Source organism: Aphanomyces invadans (genome assembly GCF_000520115.1).
Source record: "Aphanomyces invadans strain NJM9701 unplaced genomic scaffold supercont1.2, whole genome shotgun sequence".
NCBI classification, from domain to species: Eukaryota; Oomycota; class Saprolegniomycetes; order Saprolegniales; family Verrucalvaceae; genus Aphanomyces; species Aphanomyces invadans.
Genome location: NW_008580147.1, coordinates 2,668,226 through 2,689,496, shown reverse-complemented (window position 1 = coordinate 2,689,496; position 21,271 = coordinate 2,668,226). Strand labels below are relative to the sequence as shown.

The following is a 21,271-nucleotide window of genomic DNA, read 5'->3' as shown; positions in this document are numbered from 1 at the left end:
ATCCGGATGAGCTCAAATTCCAAGTCGTATCCGGACAAATCTTTCACACGCGAAAATTTCACGTGGATTTCAACGGACGACGACACCGTCCCGCGCATGGGAGAAGGAGATGATGTCTGCACCGTGGCAGACGAGTAAGTGAAGGGCTACCACGTTGACATTTATCTACGTGACAATACGCGCCTCCTTGAGGATTTGCATCGCATTCTTCGAATTGCCTTTCCTCAGGAGGATGTAAACCAACATCTCGAGCGAATGGCGCGACGAAGGAGCGAGCCGAACTGCCTGGGCCACGCTCTGCTCGGCCTGTGGCATGTTTTTCTGCGCGACAGGAGTGTGAGAGCCAATTTGTTCCATCCAAGCCATTTCGACAACAGATCACAGGGTGGAAAGTTCGAACTACCTGCAAGATGGCAGTTGTAGCGTTGTTTACGTGCAGATGTGCATGTACGGTCGCTGTGTCAGTCTTAGCTTCCCGTGCGTAAGCGTCCGCCAAGCTCAACATGTCGTTCAGTTTGAGTTGCGCTGTCGCTTCCGCAGACCGCGACAGCATACACAGCGCTTCTGCGTAATACGACCGAATCAAGAATCTACAAAGGGCGCCATCGCCATGACCTTCGTCTTCATGAGAAAGGTAGCGTACCGATGGGCAGTTGTGCATGTGGGCATCGCAAGCAGCTCCTTTGCCGTGTTGATCGCCAACTCCGGTGCGTTCATGCTCAAGTACGCATAAACCAGGTTCACGAGTGCCTTTTGTCGCAGCAAATCCAACGACTCTTCCAACGACATGCGCGCCCCATCGTCCGTCGCATCGCCTGCCGCCCGAACGTATTCGCCTTTCGATTCCAACACTTGGTGGCTCAAGATCAACGCGTTGCGAAAGCACTTGACTGCAAATGGGAGGCTCATCGACGGCACTGCGCCATATCGATTGTCAGATTTGGGTACATCTTGGAGGCGATCTCCGTACCTTCGGACGCACTCGACGATGTGGATGGCAAACTGTCTGCCGATGTGATCGATGCCGCCGGTTCGTCCGTCGGCGGGCGAGTTGGCAGGACAATTCGACGGTGGGCACCATGGCCGACGACTGCGCTCACCAAGCAGTTTTTGTACTCAGTCGGCAGAGCTTCCCTCTTTGCTCACGTCACGGAGAATTCCACGTGCGATCAGGTTACCTGGGCAGCGTACGAAGCTGTGCAGCACTCGCCCAGGCGAAGCCATAGCTTCGGTCGATTGAACATGAGCTTGGACGCGGCATGGAGGCACCGAAATGCAAGCGCGTACTTTTTGAGCACGAGCAGCTGCAAGCCGTTGTTGTACAAGATCTCCGCCTGCGCCGAGCTCTATCGACCGAGTTGAGAGCTGCTGACTCGAGAGCCATCGCATTGTACCGCCAAATGATGAGCCGCATTCGTGGTGGCGTCCGAAGCGGTCTTACTGCCCGATGCTTTCGAGGACGGCCGAGACGGCGACGACGTTTCCAGTGCTTTCGCAAAGTACGACTGAGCGGCTTGGTGGTGCCCCAGCTGCGAATGCACACATCCCAAGTTGTTCAAATACAGCGCCTACGACTGCACAGTCAGCCTTTGGTCGAAGGGCTCACACGTCCAGTCCATAAAACAAATCGCACTAGGCGGTGAACCGCAGATTTGAGCGATAGAAAGCTGCGCACCTCATCGACAGTTTGTTGTTTGCACGACGCGATCAACTTGATGCACTTTTTGAAGTTCCGACGCAGGTATTCCAGTTGCGCCTTTAAGAACAGCGCCGACGAGTTCTGGACGGCTGCATTGGGCGGAACGTAAATGGACCCGACGCCTCCAGCGATCGGCGGAAGCGACACAACGGCATTGCTTCCGTCGCCCTTGACGGGCTTGATGTCGCGCTGATAGATCTCCATCGCGGTTTTCACATCCTTCTTGGCGCCTTTCAAGTTGTCGTGCAACAGCGCGAGTTTCGACTTGTACAAGTGCAGTCGAAATTTGAACTCGACGACGTGCGACTCGTGCGCCGCCGCCGCGGCTGCCGATGCTTTCGTTGGTTTCTTGTCCGATGTTGGAAGCGGCACCAAGCCGTTGAACGTGTGCGGGCTTTCTAAGTACGCGATCAGCGCATCCGCTTTTTGGCGCAGGGCCGAAGACGGCGCTGCCGCTTCAATGATAGAGTTGCTCCGGCTACTGTGAAGAATCACGTCGAGGTACAGGAAGCAGATGTGCATCGCCACATTTTCGTCCATGGGTTCGATCGCACGCAACAACACGTCCAGCAGAGATGCCGCCGCCGCGTATTTCTTCTGCCGAAAATACACCAGCGCGAGGTTGTATCGCAACAGAGACGCATCACGTTCCATGGCCAGCGTTTGGAACGAAAGATTCACGCCGCTGAAGATGGACGAGCTTGAGGCGTTGGATCGGGTGGCCGCACTCGCACTCATCGCACCATCGAGCTCGAGTTGGTCTTCTTCCCAAAACTTATTGTCCTTGCGCAATTTCATTCCCAAGACACTGGAGGGTTGACTGTCACCTTGCGACGACTGCTGTTGCATCTGAGAGACCGACACCTGCATATCCGATAGCAAATGCAGCACAATGCTTTCGAAATCCGTGAACTTCGTCTTCCCCGCCAATAGTTGCGACAACGCCAGGTTGTGCTGAACACGATTCTTCATGGGACCGCCATTCCCAGTACTACTGTTCTTGTCCTTTCCTTTCCTGTCGTCGTGAGACGACTTGCCTCGGTCTTCCCATGAGCTCAGTTGTGTCAACAGGTCGGCGACATCCGCGTACTTGCCCGCCCTAGATGCAGTACACGTTGCTCAGACACTGTTCAGTTGTCATGCATGTCGGACACGCCCATCTCTTCCTCCACACATGCATACATGCATCGACATATGAACATTACGCGAAATGTGCTTGAGCCCGCTGTGCCGTCGAGCTCAAGCTTGAGCCGTCCATTTTCCGAAATTCCAAGAAGCGTGGCGCTGGGAACACGACGAAAATCACTTGACTTTTGTATCCAATACAGTCTTGAGTTCCACCAAAATGTTCATATTTTTTATGACCACAAAGTTAATCTTGGAGATTGTATCCCGCATGGACCTGTGGAATATAATACAATTTTGCACGCGGCGGCCGAGGTGGATCGGCGCATGGAGGAAGCATTCAGGTACACCTGGCCATCTGCCGTGTTCACAAGTCTGTACATGCACAGCAGAGTTTCCTCATCCGGGCAACTTTTCACGTTAGATTATGGTTACAGCATCTTGTCTATATGCCCTGACAAGACCCTTCGTACGTCCCTATTCGTCTGATCTACTTCGCCTCGTCGTTAATTGGCGGCGCCTTGGTATCCACCACCGCGACCACCACGGCCACCAGGCTTCCCATCACGTCCACCGCTGGGTCGGCCAGACGACGCCGCCCCGTCTTTGGGCCGACCGTTGAACCCACCTCGGCCGCCGCGGCCACCAGCAGCGTATCCGCCTTCGCCGTTACCTCGGCCACGACCTCCACGGCCGCCGCTGGTGAACGAAGCCTTGTCCTTGGAGACGCGTTCGACAACATTCAGTATTTGGCCATGGATGGAAAACTCGACGCCGTCCGCCACCGCCGCCAGGACACTTCTCATGCTTTCTTCTTCATAAAAATCGACAAACGCGTGACCCTTGCTCTCGTTGACGTTCGTGGCAGCAATCTTCCCGTACGATTTGAACAGTTCCTTGAGATCGTGCGACGTCGTGGGGGAGGGCACTTGCTTAATGTACAAGCTGAAGTACACCGGTCGGCCTGGCTTTTGACTGGGTGCAGAGACAGGAGCAGGAGGAGGAGAAATCACGGCCGCTGACGCTTCGTCGTCCCACGAGGACGTAGGCTGTTGCTTCTTGCGAGGCGACACCACCTTGGCAGACACCGCGGATGCCACGGCGGCCACCGCCGACACCTTCTTGTCTCCACCGACGAAAAGCGAGGCCCAGCTCTTAGGCGCGCTCGGGTCGGCGGCAGGAGCTGGCGCGGCAGCTCGTTCGTCGTCATGGGACTTGGGTTTGGTTTGCTTGGGCTTGTTGTTCTTGGGCGAAACAACATGCTTTTCACTACATTGCGGCGTGAGGTCCATAGGATCGACAGGAAGGGATAACCTACTCCTTCTTAGGCGATGCAGGACGAACGCTCTTCGGTTCTTCGTGTACGACGGCTGCAGCAGCGGTAACCGAACTTCCAGCTGCAGGTTTCGGGGTCGACGGCTTTGGGGTGGATGGCTTTTTCGTGGGAGAAGTTGGGTTCGCGGCATGTTTAGGAGACAAAACATGCGCAGTAATTTCCACTTGAGGAGCGTTCGAAGCAGGCAATGGAGGAGACAAAACTACAGCAGGTGTGGCCTGATGTTTTGGCGACGTCACAGCTTGCTCCTTGGCTTGCGTCTGCGTGGACTTGGAGGGCGATGGAGCAGGTGCAGCCTTCTTCGGAGACACAGGTTGTTGTTGCTTCGCCGAAGGAATGCTGAGGATCCGCAGGACGTCGTTCAACACAAAGTACCCGTTTTCCTGCACTGCAAGGAAGAAAGATTGCACAAAGTGCGCGGGTGAACTTCGTTGCAGCGTGATCACTCCCGTGACCAAGACGACGACTCCCCCCTGTTGGCTCCCTTGGCAATCAATGGAACCATGGTCGAGTTGCACCACTGCACCATTGTAATGCTTTTTGAGGATCGTGCTGTTGATGGCCGCTTGACCAGACACGGACTCCTCTGGGTGCGAACCATGGCCGTGGCTGAACGTACTCTCTTCCTTGTAGAAGCGGTGAAGTTTCTCGGGGGACTCGGTGAGCAGGTTGTAGTATTGCTTCACGAACGTGTTGCCCACAGTCGTGGGGTGAGGCACAGAGGCAGTAGCGGGGCCAGTCATGACGTCCAAACCAAAATGAGCCCCCCAACCGCGGTGCTACTCTCCTTCAAACCACAAATTGAAATCTTTATCCGGATAGTGTATCCGGGAAATCGAAATCCTCGACGTCTATACAAACGGCTAGTTCAATTCAACGGGGGAACGAACTTGGGAATAACAACAATTTCAGCTGACTTCTGGATTTTTCGGAAATTTAACAACAAAATATTTTTGTGTCGTGCACCAGATTTTGAGGGTGGAATCACAATATGCAGACACAATATATTATCTCAAGATTTTGTGAGCGATATCCAACGATGTTTTCTTAACAAAAATCAGTGTTGATGGAAAAATTAGCAAAATATTGTTTCAGATAGTTGCAGAGGCCTTGATCGTATTATTTCCATGGCGCAACGCTTGTTTGACCACGTTGACGCGGTTCTGCGCGACAAGACGGCCGCGACGTCGATATCGGCGCAGGAAGCCTCGCAGATTCAGGACCGGTTGCACGTGGCTATCAAGAAGCTGGCACAACGCATCGACGAGGACCCGGACCATAGAGACGAGTGGACTGCACAAAAGGACCGCGCCGACGCGCTGCTGAAACAATGGATGCTTCTTCAGCGACAGCGAGCGCTCAAGCAAGAACATGACGAGCTCTTGGACTTGCCCAAAGCACGTGCGGAAGCGACGAAAGCCACCCATGCGGACGTCCATCGTTCGATGGAGCGGACGAATCGTGCGCTGCGAGAGCAGTTGGAACTGTCCGAGGAAGTTCGGCGGCGTATGGGCGACGGAACGCACGATCTGAAAAAGACACACGAGCGATATGCCGAAGTAAAACAACAGCTCAGCCAAACGCAGCGACTTCTCAAGGAACTCGACCGTCAAGCATACATGGACAAGCTCTGGATCACCGCCGGCATGTTCATCTTCGCCTCGGTCGTCCTCCTCATCATCGTCGAGCGCTTCCCACGACACTTGATTCCAATCTTTTGGATATTTTGATTTGCAAAATATACATATATTGTAATTCACTCTGTAACTGTCGTCACTCGTTCGGTGGAAATGCTCGCGAGCAGCGACGACGGAAGCGACACCTCGGTGGAGGGCCTGATTGAGCGCTTCCGGCGTGGATACCCGGTGCAAAATCGCTCTCCACGTCGTCGCCCCAAGGACTCACCCGCGCATCCACCTACAGCTTCGTTTGCGCATGACCAGGACATCGAAGAGGACATTGAAAAACTCCATGAACTCGTTCAACGTCGAGAAATCCCGACATCAATGCGTTCACAGAAAGATGCCGGCACGACACGCCCCCCACGTTTATCTACATCGCCAACAGCCCACCGCGCTCTTCATCAGCACCGGGCTGTCTCACCTGATCCTCCGCCACCCCCTCCTCGACGCAGCCCACACACGGTATATCTCCCCTCGCTTCTTCACTCGCATCATTTCTCACGCAAGACGTAGATGCCAGCTACCCCACGCGATCGCCTCGACGCACAAATTGCTCTGATGATGCTGGACCAGCAACAACCGAAGCGCACAGTACGTACCTCACTTCCATCGACCTTCATTGAACGAGCTCGTTGTAGAACTCGATCCCACCACGAGAGATTCATGTGGCGCCTTCAACCGCCGACGTCATTCGAAAGACAGCCGTCGACATCGACAAGGACATGACACATGCCCTGTCTGGATTTGTCGAGCGGAATGCGCGCGACCTTGCCGAGGAAGCGAAAGCTGTCGAGGAAGCAGCACGGGCGGCGCCGCCGTTGCCTGTGTCGGCCATGACGGTTGCGACAGAGCTGGATGCAGCGTTCGATCTACTCACGAAGAAGGCGAAGGGGTACAATGCGAAAGCCCAGACATCGTCTTCGTCGACGACAGCGACGCATGTAATTCTTGCTTCACTTACCTCCCATGCGATGTCGACTCAGGTGGAGTTAGGCCGGCCAGGGAGACGCCCAGCACGCCGTCCATGTAGTTCACACGCACGGAGCTACGACAGAGCGCGAGCTATGGCCAATTCTTGAGCGACTCGAGAGGGTTCGACTCGACCTTCGACTCGTTCAAGTCGACACCTCTTGTGTAGGCGTCGGAGGCCGCGGCTGCAACGTCGCCGCAGCTCGACCATATTCTGCACTCACAAGTCGTGTCCGATGACCGGAACTTACGAGAAATTTTGTCGCGCGTTGACATGGTCGGATAAACACTGTCCACGAAACCCCACCTCATTGAACATAAAGGTGGCGACCCCCCCAACATCGACAATGCTCTTTGACCCAACGGCGCTTGGCTTTCGCGATGACAGTGGTCATGGAGAGGATGACGTAGGGTCCGTTCTAGACCATCTTCAACAAGTCAAGGAACATGCGATGGCGCAAAGCCACGCCATTCAAGCGCGGTTATTGATGCAAAATCGCATAGAGCCCCACCAAATGCAAGGTCTGCCAACCTATGCATCCAGGCGAGAAGTAGTGGTGGCACCACTGCATCATCCACTAGCGCCAAATGCCCCCCAAGACGACGCGAACGACAACCAATTGAGTCAGAACGACGAGGACGAGTGTGACGATGACGATGATGTCGAAACTGCAGTGTCGGCCCAAGACATTGTCGAGGAACTCAGCGTCGCCATGTACACGCTTCGCCATCGGTAGCTTCCAGCTCTACCATTTGAACACTGAAAATTCACTCCCTGGTCTAGGCTAAATCTAGACGCCCGGGAGAAGCATGAGAAGGACGCGATGGACGCAGCGCAAAAGTCGGCCAAAGACAAAGCCGCCGCAGATGCAGAACTCGCCAAGCAGCGGGCTGAGCAGGCCCAGCGAGACGAAGCGAATGCGCGAGTACGTGTAAAGCATGGACGTTAGTCAGAACCAAAGGCTGCATGCAGGCGCGAGTGATGGGGCGAACAGCATGTGAAGTATGGCATGGCGACGACGACGACGACCACAAGGATGTGATGGACGACTCGATGAAACCATGGCGGTTGTTTCCGTCAGTGCATGATGAGGCGTCCGATGTCATGCTGCGCTTTGACATGCTCGTGCGAGAGACGTATGACACGGTGGAGTTCGACGTATATGGTTTTGACGAGATTCTCATGAAAGAGCAGGACGACGACGATATGGAGCCGCCGCGAACAACACGACGACTGCGAGGGCAAAGCCCTCTGCAGCAGCAGGCACGAATACACCACAAGGGCAATAACCAAGTAAACTCCTTCAACTTTATTGTGCCGAAATTGCATCAACCGACGATTAGATGGACGACTGGAATGACTCGGATCACTATCGCAACATCGTGCCGCCCTACTTGCCAGTCCACAAGACGTCACCTGCTCACGAAGTGTACAAGCCATGGCGAAGATTGCCCGAGATCAACGAATCCAAGTCTATGGAACCGTCGCCAATGTCATGGTCACTGTATCGCGGTCCATCGTCGCCGCCTCGACCGGTGACCGCTCGGTTGCCGTCGTCACGTCCACGGCAGCCGTTTCCCGTGTCAAAAGATTATAGCTCCTATAGGTACCTACCTCGTCGCGATGCATGCGTTCCATTTCATGACCCATACACTCCTCTTCTTGTAGCGTCGACGACCTCCGGCGGACGCGGGAGGCCAAGCTCGCATGGTTGCAGTCGCAATAAAGCGTGAAAGTAATAGCTTTTGTCGTGCATTGTGATTGGTGGATTCGAAATCTTGAAACGGCGCTTTGGGCGCTTTTCGAATAAATTGTCCAGCGGCGTCGATGGAACATGGTACGTAGGCCGCGGCGACTCGGCCGCCACGTTGGGGTGGAAAAACTTACGAGTGCAGCAGTAGATCGCGTTGGACACATCCTCCGACGGGCAGAAAAGACGCATGGCCATTCCGACTTGACGTTTCTGCAAGTGCTGGAAGCCGCCGAGCATCCCCTGCACCCTCCAGCGTCCGGACGCGTGCAGCAGCTCTTGCTTACTCTCTCGATGGACCCAGAGCCGAATTGGTGGAAAAAGCTTGCGCGTCATGTCGGTCTTTGCCTTGGAAGCTGAAGGAAGCATCCTCATCGCAACATGTCGTTCCAACCATAGGTTTCACGACTTCAGTCCGTTCCCGAAACGAAGCATGTACGTGGCAGATTCCAACATCCACAACTGATGGTGCGCTCCACTCCAGCCTTCTCTCTCGACGACTTCCTCAGTGACCGACCGTTTCCAAAACATGATGGCTCACCACGACCGACGCGTCGTCGAAGAGAAGCAATCCGGTTTTCGTTCATCGTACCTCGTAGTTCAGTGTCGCTCACGAGTTGTCCCTTGCCTAGCTACACAGCGAGCTGTACCTGTCGACCCTTCCAGCCATGATGTTCTCGTATTTCGGGTGATGGCAAATGCATTTCAAAGGTGGGCTCGTATCACCAAGCACCTCCGGAACTCACGCCGCCAGTATGTTTGCCATCTACATCAACAACTCACACCGCATCTTTGCCTCAGACAATTGCATGCATCGCATGTGCCGCAGAATCACCAGCATCAACGCGGACAACGCGGGTTAGCTCCGATGCAATTCAAGGCCCTCGTTCGCTGGCTCCAATTCTCGTGGCCAGCGTCGACAACATCTCTGTCAGGACAGTGCCTCAGCCAGTCATTTCATGCTCGCAACCGAGCTGTCCAGCTTGCATCGGACCGATTGCTGCGGCTATGGACAGTGACGAGAGTATGGCGTGGGTGGATGCATCACGTGGCGCGGTGCACGCAACGAAACGTGGACGTACAGCGGAAGCGGCTGCAAGCCATGTTGCGCCGCCGCCACCGGTGCTTTCTCGCGTGGCACATGTGGGCAGCCCATTACGGCCCCAAGCTCCGACAGATTCAAGCCCGCCAAGTCCACAGCGTGACGCGACAGGGGTGGCGCCGGTGGCTTCTCGCGATGGAACTCACGCACCACCGTCGACGGCACCAACAGGCTTCTCTCCGTCGGTTGTGGCGACGGTGGATTCAATTTGTGCATCGACGTCAGAACCAATACGCTCGGCTCGAGCGCACGGTGGCCCTGCACGATCGTCAAGTAGCCCTTGCGGTGCGTCCTCACTCGTGCAGGTTGGATTCGGGTTCATGGCGGTGGGGTTCGAATCTGTAGGCATGGCGGCAGTGGCGACTCGTCTGCAGGATCCAACGCCAAGGACGGGCGTTGGCTGCGCGGTGCGATGCCGTAGCAGTACGGCACTGCATGGCGCGCGGTCTCGTTCAGTGGCATTCGTGGTACACTCTTCGCCGAGATCAGAATTTGGTCACTACCACAGCCGTTCAGGTACGCATCGGTCGCTTCGAAGCATTTTGTTGTACAGGCACGATGAAAATCATGACAATGATGGATGATAGCATGCTGACCGCAGCCGCGTTTGCTGGATCTGGCGGCACTGGGCGGCGTATGTGATTCAGCGCCGACGGTTGCATGCGCTGCAGTCGACGCTCCCACAGTTATTTGACGCGGCGCTTCATGTCCACTACTTGAGCACGTGGCGCCTGTACACCATGTTGCGCTGTTTCGTGGATTTGAAATCGCCGTAATTGTAGGTGCACCCACTTGTCCATAGAGGAGGCGAAGGCGGCGACTGCGATGGTCCACTTTCACCGCCGAGCGCGATTCTGGCGAGAGTGGAAGCAACGCAAACTCGTTGCTGTTGTCGTGAGATTGCTCTGCACCCAGGAACAACGCCGCACCCGGACCGTGGCATTTCAAGTTTGGCTCGATTTGCTCGCTCGACAGCACCATCGTCGGGAGGTCCTCGAAGCCCACTGGGCTCGTTGGAGGTCCCTTCACGTCGCCCAGGTCTTTACAGTCTGGCACCAGGTACATCTACATCCTTCCATGTTTATCCTTTTCATCGCTGCACCTGAATCGATCTTTGCGAAGTACCATTGCCGCCAGGATCTGATACGACTTCGCTTTGGTGCCTTTACCAATCGTCGACTAGAAGCAATGTGGAGTGCGTGGCGTACGCTCACTCAGCATCGCCGCCATGTGCGACAAAGTAGATTCGCTCAAGGCTTGGCTCTCCACACCCATAAAACCATGCGCACGTGGTGGGTCGTGTGGGCATCTCAGCACCGGGCCCACAAAATTGTTGAATTGCACCGCGTCAAGCGCCGTCACCGTTGTCTGAATGTAGTCTTTGTTAAATGGGGTCGCGCAGCGAGGTAGGTCTCCAGACATGTGCATACCTCACATCTGAACATGGGAATCGTGGCCGTAGAAAGCGCCAGATGCTGCGGACAGCGGTGTCGATCGGTCGCCAAGCTTCAGCCCAGGCCACGATGCGGCGTGTATTTGGCCGGTGGAGCTCCGTGACCAAAGTCCGTCGAACGATGAAGCGGGTGTTGAACCAACGCACTGTATGCCGCGATGGACGGCTCGTTCATTTGATCTGGCAGTGTTGGCGGACCCATGTCGACGCGAGGAAAACGCTCCTGACCAAGTTGCAATTGGCGCTTGCTTGGAGCCATCACCACTGCCTAAGCGCAAGGTTTACGGGCTGGCGGCGCGTGGTTCACGCGCAGCAACTCTTTCGTGCAAAGAGTCGGCTGGTCTTGCAAACCCTGGGCCAGCAACATGTCGGGCGAACGTTCCAGCGGTGGCGGGCATGGCTACACCACGAACACGGGAAAAAGGACATCGATGCACTCTTCTGGCATCGACGTCTTCGAAGTGCAGTGCGGTCGTGGAGACTGTCCACGTCAATGCTGCGATGGGTGCGACACACGTTGCCGCAGGCGCTAGGGTGCAGCAAGCGCCACACGTACGAACGAATATGGCGGCGGTGGTGCAAGTATACCCAAATGTCGTGTCACGGGCGCCAGCAACTCGACATCGCCGAGGTAAATTTGTGAGAGATTGAGACAATTGATTTGACACCGTGCGGTTCCAGGTGGCTTGGTCTCGCCGCACGTTGTGCTTGGTCTGGAAGATTTGGGTCCATCGAAGTCGCACTACCTCTGCTCTGCGCAGCAAAGTCGAACGGTGCGTGGCCGTATTAGCGCGGCGCCAAATGCGCATGGCTGTAACGACGCTGCACACAACCGCAGTGTTCCGCCGCAAACTCCACCAGTGGACGTCCGTGCGCGGCTGCCAGTTCTTTTCCACGTTGACCACGAGGGTGTTTCAGCAATGGCAGGAGCACACACGAACTCAATCGAGCAGTCGGCGCGTACACGCTGCCCACGCCGCGCACATGCAGCGCCGTCGACAGCGCGCCGCACTGCATCACGTATGTAGCTCTGTCCATCTTGACCGCTCCGTTGACGTTGTCATTATCAGTGGATCGAATGCGCCAGATCCAATCGATTTTGGACAGACAAACTGCGTCAAGCCAAGCGATGGTTCCAAACTACAGCAGTCCATTTTGTCTTCACGACTTGGAAAACTCAAGTTGCTCGTGTCCGTCGACAGAAGCATTCGATGCGATCGATCGTCCAACGGTGGCACCAGCTCGAACTCGCGGGTTTCATGACTCGGTGGCGAATGTATACGAGCCACCGCCTCCGCCGCGCCGACCAGACCGCCGTTGCCGCGACGGTGTTTCGAACGTCACTGTACCGCCGCGCCATTCAGTCATGGAAAGAGCTTCGGCGAGCGCAGCTCGCACTCAAGCGCAACCTGCAAGACTTGCTTGGGACGCGAAGGCTCACGCAGCTTCAGCACTGCACAACTACGTGGCGACATTTTGTGCGATCGAAGAAAGCGCTGGTCGCCAAGTTGCACGAGTTCATGGCGACGTCCAGTGCCACCTTACTCTCCACACGGTAAGGCCATCGATCGGTTAGCCCTCTGTGGCCCTTTCACGTTCGACGTTGCTGCGTGCTGTTCAGCCGCTGCTTTCGACACTCACTTGGTGTGCTGCAGGTTCAATAGGTGGCATCGGCATGCCAAGTTAGCACCCCAGCTGCGCTGGTTTCGACAGCACCGACACAACCAAACGCGGGAACGAGGTACTGTCGTTGTACTTGTGCGAGTAGATTGAGCAATAGTGTAGCCGTCGTCTTCAATCCAAATGTGGCTGGGCCAAGCAATCTCAAATTGGGATGCGGTTGTAGTGCTGCACGAGTGGCGTCAACTAGTCTTCCTTCGCCACCGGTTCCACGCAGCTGTGGCGTTGCTCGAAGGACGGTCGATGTCGAGTGTATTCGCCCACTGGCGTCGCTACGTTAAAAGCACTAGCGAGCGCCGCCTCCACGCTTTGGAACACATGCACTGGGTGCAGTCGAAGCGCCATGTCGCCCTTTTTTGGCATCGGTGGCGGGAGTGGCAATCAACGAGGCCATTGCTCCGTCACGTTGCGGTGCTTTGGGGCCGGACCCAACGGTGCCAGGCGCTGTGCAAGTGGAAGCAAGTCATGGAACCTTTGCGAGCCTTGGCGTGGGAACTGCACCGAAAGACAGCGCACCACACGACATGGGGAATGTGGAAGCTGTGGCGGGCACTGTTCATTCGACAATGCCATCGCGCACGATCGCAAGCTGCCGTCAACGCGATGATCGAGCTTCTAGCGCAGGCTGGAGAAGCGCCGAGGCTGGTATGCATGGCGGTCATCAACCGATGGAAATGCGTCGTCGCATTGCGAGGATTTGAGGTACGGCTCACCGCACTGCGCGCTGAATCGCCCTTCGTGGTCACAACTCAAATGACAATGACTAATTGTGCTCTGAAGCGATGGCGATACATGGCTGTTGTTCGCCGCACGGACCGATCCAACTCGATTCAAGCCCTGCACCACTGGCTCGCTCGTCAAATGAGCCTTCGGTTTGCCAAGTGGCGAGAGGTGCGTCCAAGCCGCTCTTGCGACGGACAGTAAGCAACGGCTATGTGTAGGTGGTGCGGCAGCAGCAGCAACGTCGTGCAGCCATCCATCACTTTGAACGGTCCCAACGCGCTCATGCACTGCGCCAATGGATGCAGTTCATCCAACGTCGCATTGTCCAGGTCGAACGAAAGCAGATTGCCACGCAGCATTGGGTCCAGTCCACTCGCCAACGTGCGCTGACCACGTGGGTGCATCGCAAACGCACGTGGGAACACTATCGACAGTCGGAGCAAACAATTCACGCGTCGGTCGTGCGCCGCGTCCGGGCGAACGGATGGGCTGCATGGATGGCACATGTGACGGGGCGACAAGTCCGGCGGCACCTCCTCGACTTAGTCCGTGCCTTTCGGTGCCAAGTCGTGTTGAAAAGAGCCATGCAATCCTGGCACCTCGTGACAAGAACTCTCGCGGATGCCCGAAGTGCCCTTCAAGCCACGGTGCTTCGGCTAGAAGTCCTCATCCAGCTTCCGTGCCTCCGGTACGTCAGCCCTCTTCCGAGCATAGTTCGACCAAACTCGGTGTTCATTAGAGCATGGCGAAACTGGACTTGCGAGCGGCAGCGCCGCCGCCATGCCATCCAGGTAATCCGTATTGTGACGAGCGGCACGATGCCAGTTGCTGCAATCATGGAGTTTTCACTGACTCAACCACTCCTCTCTAGGCTTTGGAGCGTAGACGAAGGTGGTCGGTACTCCACGTGCAATTTCACTGGTGGCGCACGACCGCGCGATCTCAGCAGATCATTCGCCACCGATGGCAATCCTCGCGCCGTCGCTACCAACTTGAGCGCGGAGTTCGTACGTGCTTTGTTCCATGAGTCTTGCCGAAAGCTATGCTGTCGCTAACGGCTGTGACCTGCCAGATGCGCTTGTACAACATCGCGAGGTCCGTGTGGCCCATCGTGTGGCGCGGGATATTGCTCGCTCTCACGCGCAAGTAAAGCAAGATCGATGGTTGTGGAAGTTGGTGTGTTTCTGGTATCTCTGGGCACGGCGCCAAAGCGAAATGCGTGTCGCGGATGCGTTTGCCACCCATTGCCACATCCAAAGATGGCGGCGGTGGACGGTGGCCACCCAAACGATTCACACCAAGACCCACCACATCGTACGACTCAAAACGCCATCATCATGCGTCTTTGTAAGGCAGAGGGCGGTAGATAAACAGGTGGACCACGGGAACCATTCGGCGTGTCTTTCGTACGTGGAATGGCTACCTTAAGCGCCGTCGACTTGTGCTGACGGCGCTGCAACAAGTGCGCCAGTCCACGGTGAAAGTGGCGTTCGCAGCATGGGTCGGCTACCATCATGGGCGACAGAAGCGGTTGACCAAGAGCATGGCACTACTGCGTGCCTTCTGGGCTAATGTAGAAGCCTCAACATTTCGACAGTGGCAGGCGTTCGCGCGACGTCGCACGCGGTACAATTTGACAAATTGCCGTGTCATGACCTTCGGTATGATTGCTAGCGTGCGAGCAATCCGGCTACCGCAAGAAGGTCCATGGGTGGTGATGAAGGCGTGGCGAGAGTGGCGGGCGATTTTTCGTGCCCACGTTGCCGGTCGCAAGGCGCAGTACCGCCGTGTTTGGCGTGATTGGCAACACGTGGTCGCGATGCAGAAGCGCAAGGTGCAGATGACAGAATTTGCCGAGCAAATGGCGCAACGACGGGCTATACATCGGTGGCGCTGCTTTCACTGCGAGCAAACAGCTCTGGCGGCGCATCAGTCGCGTGCGTTGCTGTTCTTGACTGGTCGAACGGAAGCAAAATTGTTTTTGAGATGGAAAGATTTCACGACCCGCCAGCACCGCTGTCGCGAACACGTCGCCATATTGTCAGGGCGTATTAGTGCACGTGAGGTAGGTTCCATACGGCGCGATGCAGCTCCCTGTTCTCGCGTTTGAAGGCCTCATGGGCTGCAACTGCGTGTAGTTTGAGGAGGTGGCGTCAGCGTGGGTGGCGCATTTCCGAATGGGTCAACGCCGCAAGCAACGTGTGGCTGCTGGCATTGTACGAACGCAGCAGCGATGGCAGAAGCGTGCGATCGCGGACTGGATCGCCTTCGTCTCCAACCAGACCCACCACTCGCTGCAACATGGTACGTCCAAAGGTGTTACATTCGTGACAATAATGCCCTGCCGCAGATCTGGCATGGCAATTCCGAGCGCAAGCTGTCGTGCTCCGATGCTTCCAGCGCTGGATTCGCCACGTCTTGGAGCAAAAGGTGCTGCGGGCCAAGTGCACCCGCGTCGGCCATTTAATCATGGGGCACGTTGTCCAGCGCCTGTTTATGACGTGGCAATCCCACAGCCAGGCAAAGTCGATGGCGCGGAAACGGTGTAAACTCGCCGCGTCGTTATTCCAGACGAATTCGTGCCGATACGTGTGGGCGGTGTGGACGAAGAGGCTGGCAAGAGCAAGGTGGCGTAAGTGTGCCCATGCGATGGCGGCGCGACACCTTCTTCTCGCGCATTGGCGACAATGGATGCACCATCATGTTGCAGTCAAGGTCAGGACGCTCAGCCCGTTCGTGCCATGGCTTCTCACGCCATAGACAACATGACAGGTTATCCATTTCATGGGGGCGGCTTTGCGCCACCAATCTGCCCAGTGCTTCAAGCGTTGGTTCTTGTACACCCGCCAAGTCAAGTACGTCGCTCGTCCTGTCCACGAATGGCCTTGTGATGTTGACGACAATTTTTCTTCGGTGGCATGTCGTGGTTGCCATGCTGATGGTTATTTGGTTGCAGGAAGCAAAGAGTTATTGTGGACACTGCATTGAGTCGCATGGGAATGCTCTCCCGCAGCCGCGTGTTTCAAGCGTGGAAGCGCCAAGCTTGGCTGATGGCGACTAACGCGCATCTCATCTCGCGCTGGTACACCAAACTGGCCATTCATGTCTGGGCTGCGTGGCGTCGTTACACTCAGCGAGGCATCGCCGCCGCAGTGTGGATGGAGCGCCGGATGCATGTGCACCAAACCGTGCGTCGACAACACTGGGCATGGTGGCGGCAAGTGTTTGTCGCATCCCACCATCACCGCTTGCGCACGACGCACGTCATTCTGGCACAATGGCGAGCAGTGCTGGCAGCTCGTCATCGAGCTACGTTGATTGTGTTTAGAACACGAGCAGCCACGATGAAGCGTCACATGCGGGTGGTACTTTTGACGTGGCATTCCCACGTGGCTCTCGTGAAAGCGGCACAGCGACAGTTGTTACAGGCTCATCGGCGCGACCAGTGGATCGCCAGGATGGACCGCGTGCGAACCAAACGAATGGCCCACACGCACTGGCACGAATGGGTGCGATACGTCGCCGTTCGGTCAATACACAAGGCGCAATGGCGATCCGCGTGGGCCACGCGAATGTGTCGTCGAGTGTTCAATGGATGGCTGGCACGTAAAGTTGCCCAGAAACGTTTTCACCACGCGTACCAACGTCGCTGTGCGCGGTTGCTGGCCGATGCCGTTGGCGTGTGGACCCATTGGGTGCGCGACCACGGTTTCTACCGAGCCATGGCGGTTCAAGCGACTGCGTTGAATCGCCACCACGTTTTGAAGAGGCGATGGCAGCTCTGGCACTCGAAAGCTCTGCAAGCCACACGGCTTTATGCCGTCGCAAGAGCTCGTCAACTGCGGACATGCCATGCCGTGTGGCATGGCTGGTTGGTCTTTGTTCAGATGGTCAGGCAAACGCGGCATGCCTTCGAGTATGCACGACTACGCCTCCTCGGGCAACGAATGTATCAATGGCTAGCGTTCCTTCGGTTCGGTCGACGATTATGCGCCCTCCAAAATCGTGTCTGGTCTCATCGACTTTGCCGCATCGTGCGGCTGTGGGCGCGCCATCGAGACACACGAATCACACGTCGCCAACATCTCGTGGTCGCGAAGAAGCATATGGCGAGGTGGAACAAACGTGTGGCTGTGGTGCATTGGACGAGCTTGCGGCGACAGAACGTCCATCGTCGAGCCGCCAGGGCGTACCGTCTGCGCCAGATATGGCGACGGTGGCGAAGCGTAGTCATGCTCAACTTTGCCGATCGATTTTTCGCCAAGACGACGACGCAGCGCTGCTGGACATCGTGGCAGCACCTGGCCAAGGCAGCCGGGTGCTTGAGGAGTATCGATCGACTGCGGCGGCGACGCCACATGGACCAAGTGTTTCGAACATGGCACGCCAAGGCAAAGGCGCGCCAGATCGGAGCGCAGGCTACGGTGTACGGCACACTGAAAGCACAACAACGGTGCGGAGAAAGGACTTGCACATAGCTTTCCTCACGACCATCCATTAGGGTACTCCTGACGTGGCGAGCAGCGACTGAAGCGCAAAAGCGATATGCAGAGTACGTCAGTCCGCATAGGAGTAAACGCGGATTGATGGCGCGGGTAGGGCGATGGCTGAGACAGCGACTCGGCGTGGATACGAATGGCACCTGCGGACGAGATGGCGGCAGTGGCGGGTCTACTGCGCACATGCGAAACGGAGGCGCGCCAGGCTGAGCAATCACTTGAGTCGGTGGTGCGTGAAGAAACAAGCAAACGCGCTGCGCACGGTATGGCGAGCGTGGAGTGATGTGGCAAGACGACGGGCAACGTTGCGCATGTTCTTGAAGCGCCATCACAGGGCCGACTTGTCGGTGGCGTGGACGGCATGGGGGGAGTGGCGGCGCCGTAAGCGAGCCCAAGTCGTGGACAAGAAGTTGTCCGACACTCACTTCGGCGAGTGCATCCAGCGGAAGGTTTTCTATCAATGGCATGCGTACGCGGCCGCATGCAACCACCGCCTTCCTGCTTGACGCGGCAGAATTCCCGTCACCACATTGTACTCAGTATGTGGAAAATATTTTGATCCAACTAGAGTACTAGTATTCTTGAAATATTTCAAAATCTATATATATTTTCTGATGAGTGAAGGAATTACAAGACGAAGCGAACGGACGCGGTAAGATGGCGTGTGGAATGACCCCCGAGATCGCAGAGATGCTGGCAAACGTGGCCAAGTATCAAGAGGAAGGGAAGAAGATATCGGCGGAAGAGTATTTGGCTCAGGTCGAGCATTCCAAACAGGCGCGCGAGCGGTACGAAGCTGTCCAAGCCAAGCTGGAACGGGAGCGGGGGTACGACTGGACTCGCGAATATGAGAGGTGGAGTGCGTGGGAAGATCCTGACGAGCTCGCTGCGAAAGAACATGCGGCGAGGGAAAAGTCCGAACGGGCGAACGCGCGTACATCATGCAACCACGATCATTCCGCGGAGCAAAAGCTCATGGACATGTCGACACGCGTCAAGTTGGATAAGTGCGACACATTCCGTCGACTCGGGAATCGATTCTTTGCGCATGGACAGTACCAGCGCGCAGCATACCACTTTCATCACGCGCTCGTCTACTTTGAGTACATCTTTGCCGATACGGATGCTGAACAAGACGAAGTATGTCATGGGCGTTGTCAGTGAGGACCTTTGCTCCATTTTGATCTGTTCCGTTAGATGGACGATTTGAAGAAGCGCACGTTACTCAATTTCGCGCTCTGTCGCATCAAGACGAAACACGTCGACCAAGCAGTCCTGCATGCATCGCTGGCTCTGAAGTTGGACGAGGACAGTGTGAAAGCGCTATACATTCGCGCAATGGGCTACCGCATGCAAGATAAGTTCGAGTTGGCCCAGGCCGACTTAGATCGCGCTCTGGCACTGGCACCACAAGATGCGGCACTCATTCAAGAGAAGCATGTCCTGGTGGCAAAAAGGGCTGCATATGCAGTCAAGAGCAAACAACTTGGAGTGGCCATGTTTGGAAAGGGGCGGTCCACCGCGATGGACAAGGCGCCTGCCAGTGCTCCATTCGACGATGGGCTCTCACTGGCCCTAGAGTTTCGGCAACCCATCGCCAGCTCGTTGAATGTGGAGTCGTTGGATTTCTGGCAGCCTTCAACGCGCGGGAAAGACGCGCTGGAAGCATTGCTAGCCGACTGGACTCGCAGTGGTGAGATTGCTCGACAGAATGCCCCGAACTCGTCTCGGCGGCCGTAAGCGTCAATTGTGCCTGTGCAAGATCGAAAGTGTCGAATGCCATCGTGTGTGTTGATTTCAACCAATGAAACGCTGTGATTCAAAATCACATAATTTAATTGGAGAAAAAGCATTTTATATATAGCGAATCACAACGAACACAAATCACGTCCAGCTAGTTCATCGGCGCTTGTACTCGCACGCCTACAAGACAATGACAAGTGTGCCGACGTGGGACGGCGACGCACCTTCATTTCAATCTGGACGCCATCTTTGGGGACGCGCTTGGCCTTGACAAACTCGAACGTGACAAACATCTTGTTGTTCTCGTCCTAACGAAAGGGGAAAAAGCGTTGGAGCAGGCGGTGCAATGGCATGCGGGTGTGGGATGTTACCTTGTGTTTCAAGTCGAAACCGAGGTTTTGCATGGCGCTCACAAAGCCCTACTCGATGCAGTCAATACCCACTCGTATTTGAGGCCATGATAGAGCTTTGTAAGGGTGGACCTTGATGCCGCCCAACGAATCCGTCTCGAAGCGGCTCTTCACTTCGGCAATTTTGACGACACCGTGCACCTTGAGGACTCGGCGACCTTCCAGCAAGTACTCAACCAAAGTAGACCCCATCAGCGCCAAGCAGTACACCGCAATGTCGATCGATTCATCTGGCAGCGGGACCTAACGCGGCATTGGCAATGTTCAGAGTCAAGTTGAGCGGGAATGAAGCTAACAAGAAGTAGCGTACATGGGCAATGTTGCAAGCGACGACGCTGGGGTTGCGCGACACTAAGTCAAACGAGTGCACGGTGTTGGTGACACTGGCGGCCAGGCGCGCATCGCCGCAGCCAAAGTCCGCCACTACTGCCTTCGGGTGCAGCTTGACGTACTCGATGAACGTGTCCAAGGGGTTTGCTGGCCACTTCTCGGCCATTTCTCGGAACCCTTCGTGGTACTAATGTACAACATGGCGAGTCAAGCAGAGGCCGACGATAGTGGTGAAAGCATACCGTGTCGAACAAGTCGGGTTCGGCTTGGAACGACTCGAAGGCTTCTTCACCCGTCGTTGTGTACAGTTGTTCGTTGAGCATGCGGAACTTGCCGCCTTCCAATCGCTTCTTCATTTGTTCCTGCATCGCGGACAGACCAGACGCGCTCTTGCCCTTACCGGCCTTCAGGCTGTGTACAGACTGCTTGGTCACTGCAGGTGCAGCAGCGGCCGCGGCCTTGCTCTTTTGAAGCTTCTTCTTGGCCACCTTCTTGGCCGCTTTGTTGGCGCTAAACCCACGCACCGACGAGTCCCGTTGCTTCTTTTGGTTCTTCGACTTGGTCATGGTAAAATGAGGCGGTTCACCTGCTGGCATGACCACACCAATCGTTTCCAGGGATTTCCATGGCTACTAGTTCTCGTTATTTTGAATACTATTGAAAATGGGGAGTAGTAGGTACTAGTACCATCCACGGACAACTAAAAAAGTTAGTACAACTCTGACAATGGATAAATCTGTAATATCATGCGACTTTTATTTCCTCCTGT

The 21,271-nt window shown here is 55.8% G+C and overlaps 5 protein-coding genes across 5 annotated transcripts; 2 read left to right on the top strand and 3 right to left on the bottom strand.

Annotated features, from left to right (window-relative positions):
* Positions 1–66: 66 nt before the first annotated feature.
* Positions 67–2,991, bottom strand: H310_01670 (hypothetical protein). The gene is made up of 8 exons (XM_008864854.1): positions 2,905–2,991; positions 1,676–2,798; positions 1,395–1,568; positions 1,179–1,346; positions 971–1,136; positions 644–917; positions 404–590; positions 67–321 (listed from the first exon to the last, which is right to left on the bottom strand). Exons 1-8 carry the CDS (start codon positions 2,955–2,957, stop codon positions 166–168), a joined length of 2,301 nt encoding a protein of 766 aa, XP_008863076.1. The 5' UTR covers positions 2,958–2,991; the 3' UTR covers positions 67–165.
* A 191-nt stretch (positions 2,992–3,182) lies between these two features.
* Positions 3,183–4,927, bottom strand: H310_01669 (hypothetical protein). The gene is made up of 2 exons (XM_008864853.1): positions 4,143–4,927; positions 3,183–4,093 (listed from the first exon to the last, which is right to left on the bottom strand). The coding sequence occupies exons 1-2, from the start codon at positions 4,901–4,903 to the stop codon at positions 3,331–3,333; spliced, it is 1,524 nt and encodes a 507-aa protein (XP_008863075.1). The 5' UTR covers positions 4,904–4,927; the 3' UTR covers positions 3,183–3,330.
* A 3,704-nt stretch (positions 4,928–8,631) lies between these two features.
* On the top strand, positions 8,632–18,632 carry H310_01668 (hypothetical protein). Its single transcript, XM_008864852.1, has 28 exons — positions 8,632–8,649; positions 8,711–8,898; positions 8,962–8,997; positions 9,047–9,137; positions 9,195–9,315; positions 9,364–9,949; positions 10,010–10,180; positions 10,252–10,397; positions 10,447–10,723; positions 10,787–11,070; positions 11,127–11,748; positions 11,799–12,137; positions 12,188–12,672; positions 12,773–12,858; positions 12,964–13,499; positions 13,578–13,688; positions 13,739–14,208; positions 14,260–14,311; positions 14,392–14,527; positions 14,593–14,834; positions 14,887–15,146; positions 15,195–15,585; positions 15,659–15,824; positions 15,871–16,235; positions 16,293–16,375; positions 16,477–17,973; positions 18,022–18,072; positions 18,120–18,632. The coding sequence occupies exons 1-28, from the start codon at positions 8,640–8,642 to the stop codon at positions 18,523–18,525; spliced, it is 8,208 nt and encodes a 2,735-aa protein (XP_008863074.1). The 5' UTR covers positions 8,632–8,639; the 3' UTR covers positions 18,526–18,632.
* H310_01667 (hypothetical protein) lies at positions 18,559–19,884 on the top strand. Its single transcript, XM_008864851.1, has 2 exons — positions 18,559–19,159; positions 19,217–19,884. Exons 1-2 carry the CDS (start codon positions 18,677–18,679, stop codon positions 19,757–19,759), a joined length of 1,026 nt encoding a protein of 341 aa, XP_008863073.1. The 5' UTR covers positions 18,559–18,676; the 3' UTR covers positions 19,760–19,884.
* H310_01666 (hypothetical protein) lies at positions 19,846–21,083 on the bottom strand. Its single transcript, XM_008864850.1, has 6 exons — positions 20,745–21,083; positions 20,483–20,689; positions 20,245–20,415; positions 20,134–20,181; positions 19,987–20,070; positions 19,846–19,942 (listed from the first exon to the last, which is right to left on the bottom strand). The coding sequence occupies exons 1-6, from the start codon at positions 21,066–21,068 to the stop codon at positions 19,919–19,921; spliced, it is 858 nt and encodes a 285-aa protein (XP_008863072.1). The 5' UTR covers positions 21,069–21,083; the 3' UTR covers positions 19,846–19,918.
* Positions 21,084–21,271: the final 188 nt, after the last annotated feature.

What these genes read in the sequence shown, in the direction of transcription:
- H310_01669 (XM_008864853.1), bottom strand. Translation starts at nt 4,903, where the DNA reads ATGACTGGCCCCGCTACTGCCTCTGTGCCTCACCCCACGACTGTGGGC. An exon ending in CCTGCATCGCCTAAGAAGGA is followed by an intron (nt 4,094 to 4,142) that starts GTAGGTTATCCC and finishes GCCGCAATGTAG; the next exon opens with TGAAAAGCATGTTGTTTCGC.
- H310_01666 (XM_008864850.1), bottom strand. Translation starts at nt 21,068, where the DNA reads ATGACCAAGTCGAAGAACCAAAAGAAGCAACGGGACTCGTCGGTGCGT. An exon ending in ATTCGTTGGGCGGCATCAAG is followed by an intron (nt 20,182 to 20,244) that starts GTCCACCCTTAC and finishes TGCATCGAGTAG; the next exon opens with GGCTTTGTGAGCGCCATGCA. An exon ending in GCGTCCAGATTGAAATGAAG is followed by an intron (nt 19,943 to 19,986) that starts GTGCGTCGCCGT and finishes ATTGTCTTGTAG; the next exon opens with GCGTGCGAGTACAAGCGCCG.
- H310_01670 (XM_008864854.1), bottom strand. Translation starts at nt 2,957, where the DNA reads ATGGACGGCTCAAGCTTGAGCTCGACGGCACAGCGGGCTCAAGCACAT. An exon ending in CGGGCTCAAGCACATTTCGC is followed by an intron (nt 2,799 to 2,904) that starts GTAATGTTCATA and finishes TACTGCATCTAG; the next exon opens with GGCGGGCAAGTACGCGGATG. An exon ending in CAGCTTCGTACGCTGCCCAG is followed by an intron (nt 1,137 to 1,178) that starts GTAACCTGATCG and finishes ACGTGAGCAAAG; the next exon opens with AGGGAAGCTCTGCCGACTGA.
- H310_01667 (XM_008864851.1), top strand. Translation starts at nt 18,677, where the DNA reads ATGGCGTGTGGAATGACCCCCGAGATCGCAGAGATGCTGGCAAACGTG. An exon ending in CGGATGCTGAACAAGACGAA is followed by an intron (nt 19,160 to 19,216) that starts GTATGTCATGGG and finishes CTGTTCCGTTAG; the next exon opens with ATGGACGATTTGAAGAAGCG.
- H310_01668 (XM_008864852.1), top strand. An exon ending in TCTTTACAGTCTGGCACCAG is followed by an intron (nt 10,724 to 10,786) that starts GTACATCTACAT and finishes ATCTTTGCGAAG; the next exon opens with TACCATTGCCGCCAGGATCT. An exon ending in ACCATCATGTTGCAGTCAAG is followed by an intron (nt 16,236 to 16,292) that starts GTCAGGACGCTC and finishes ACAACATGACAG; the next exon opens with GTTATCCATTTCATGGGGGC.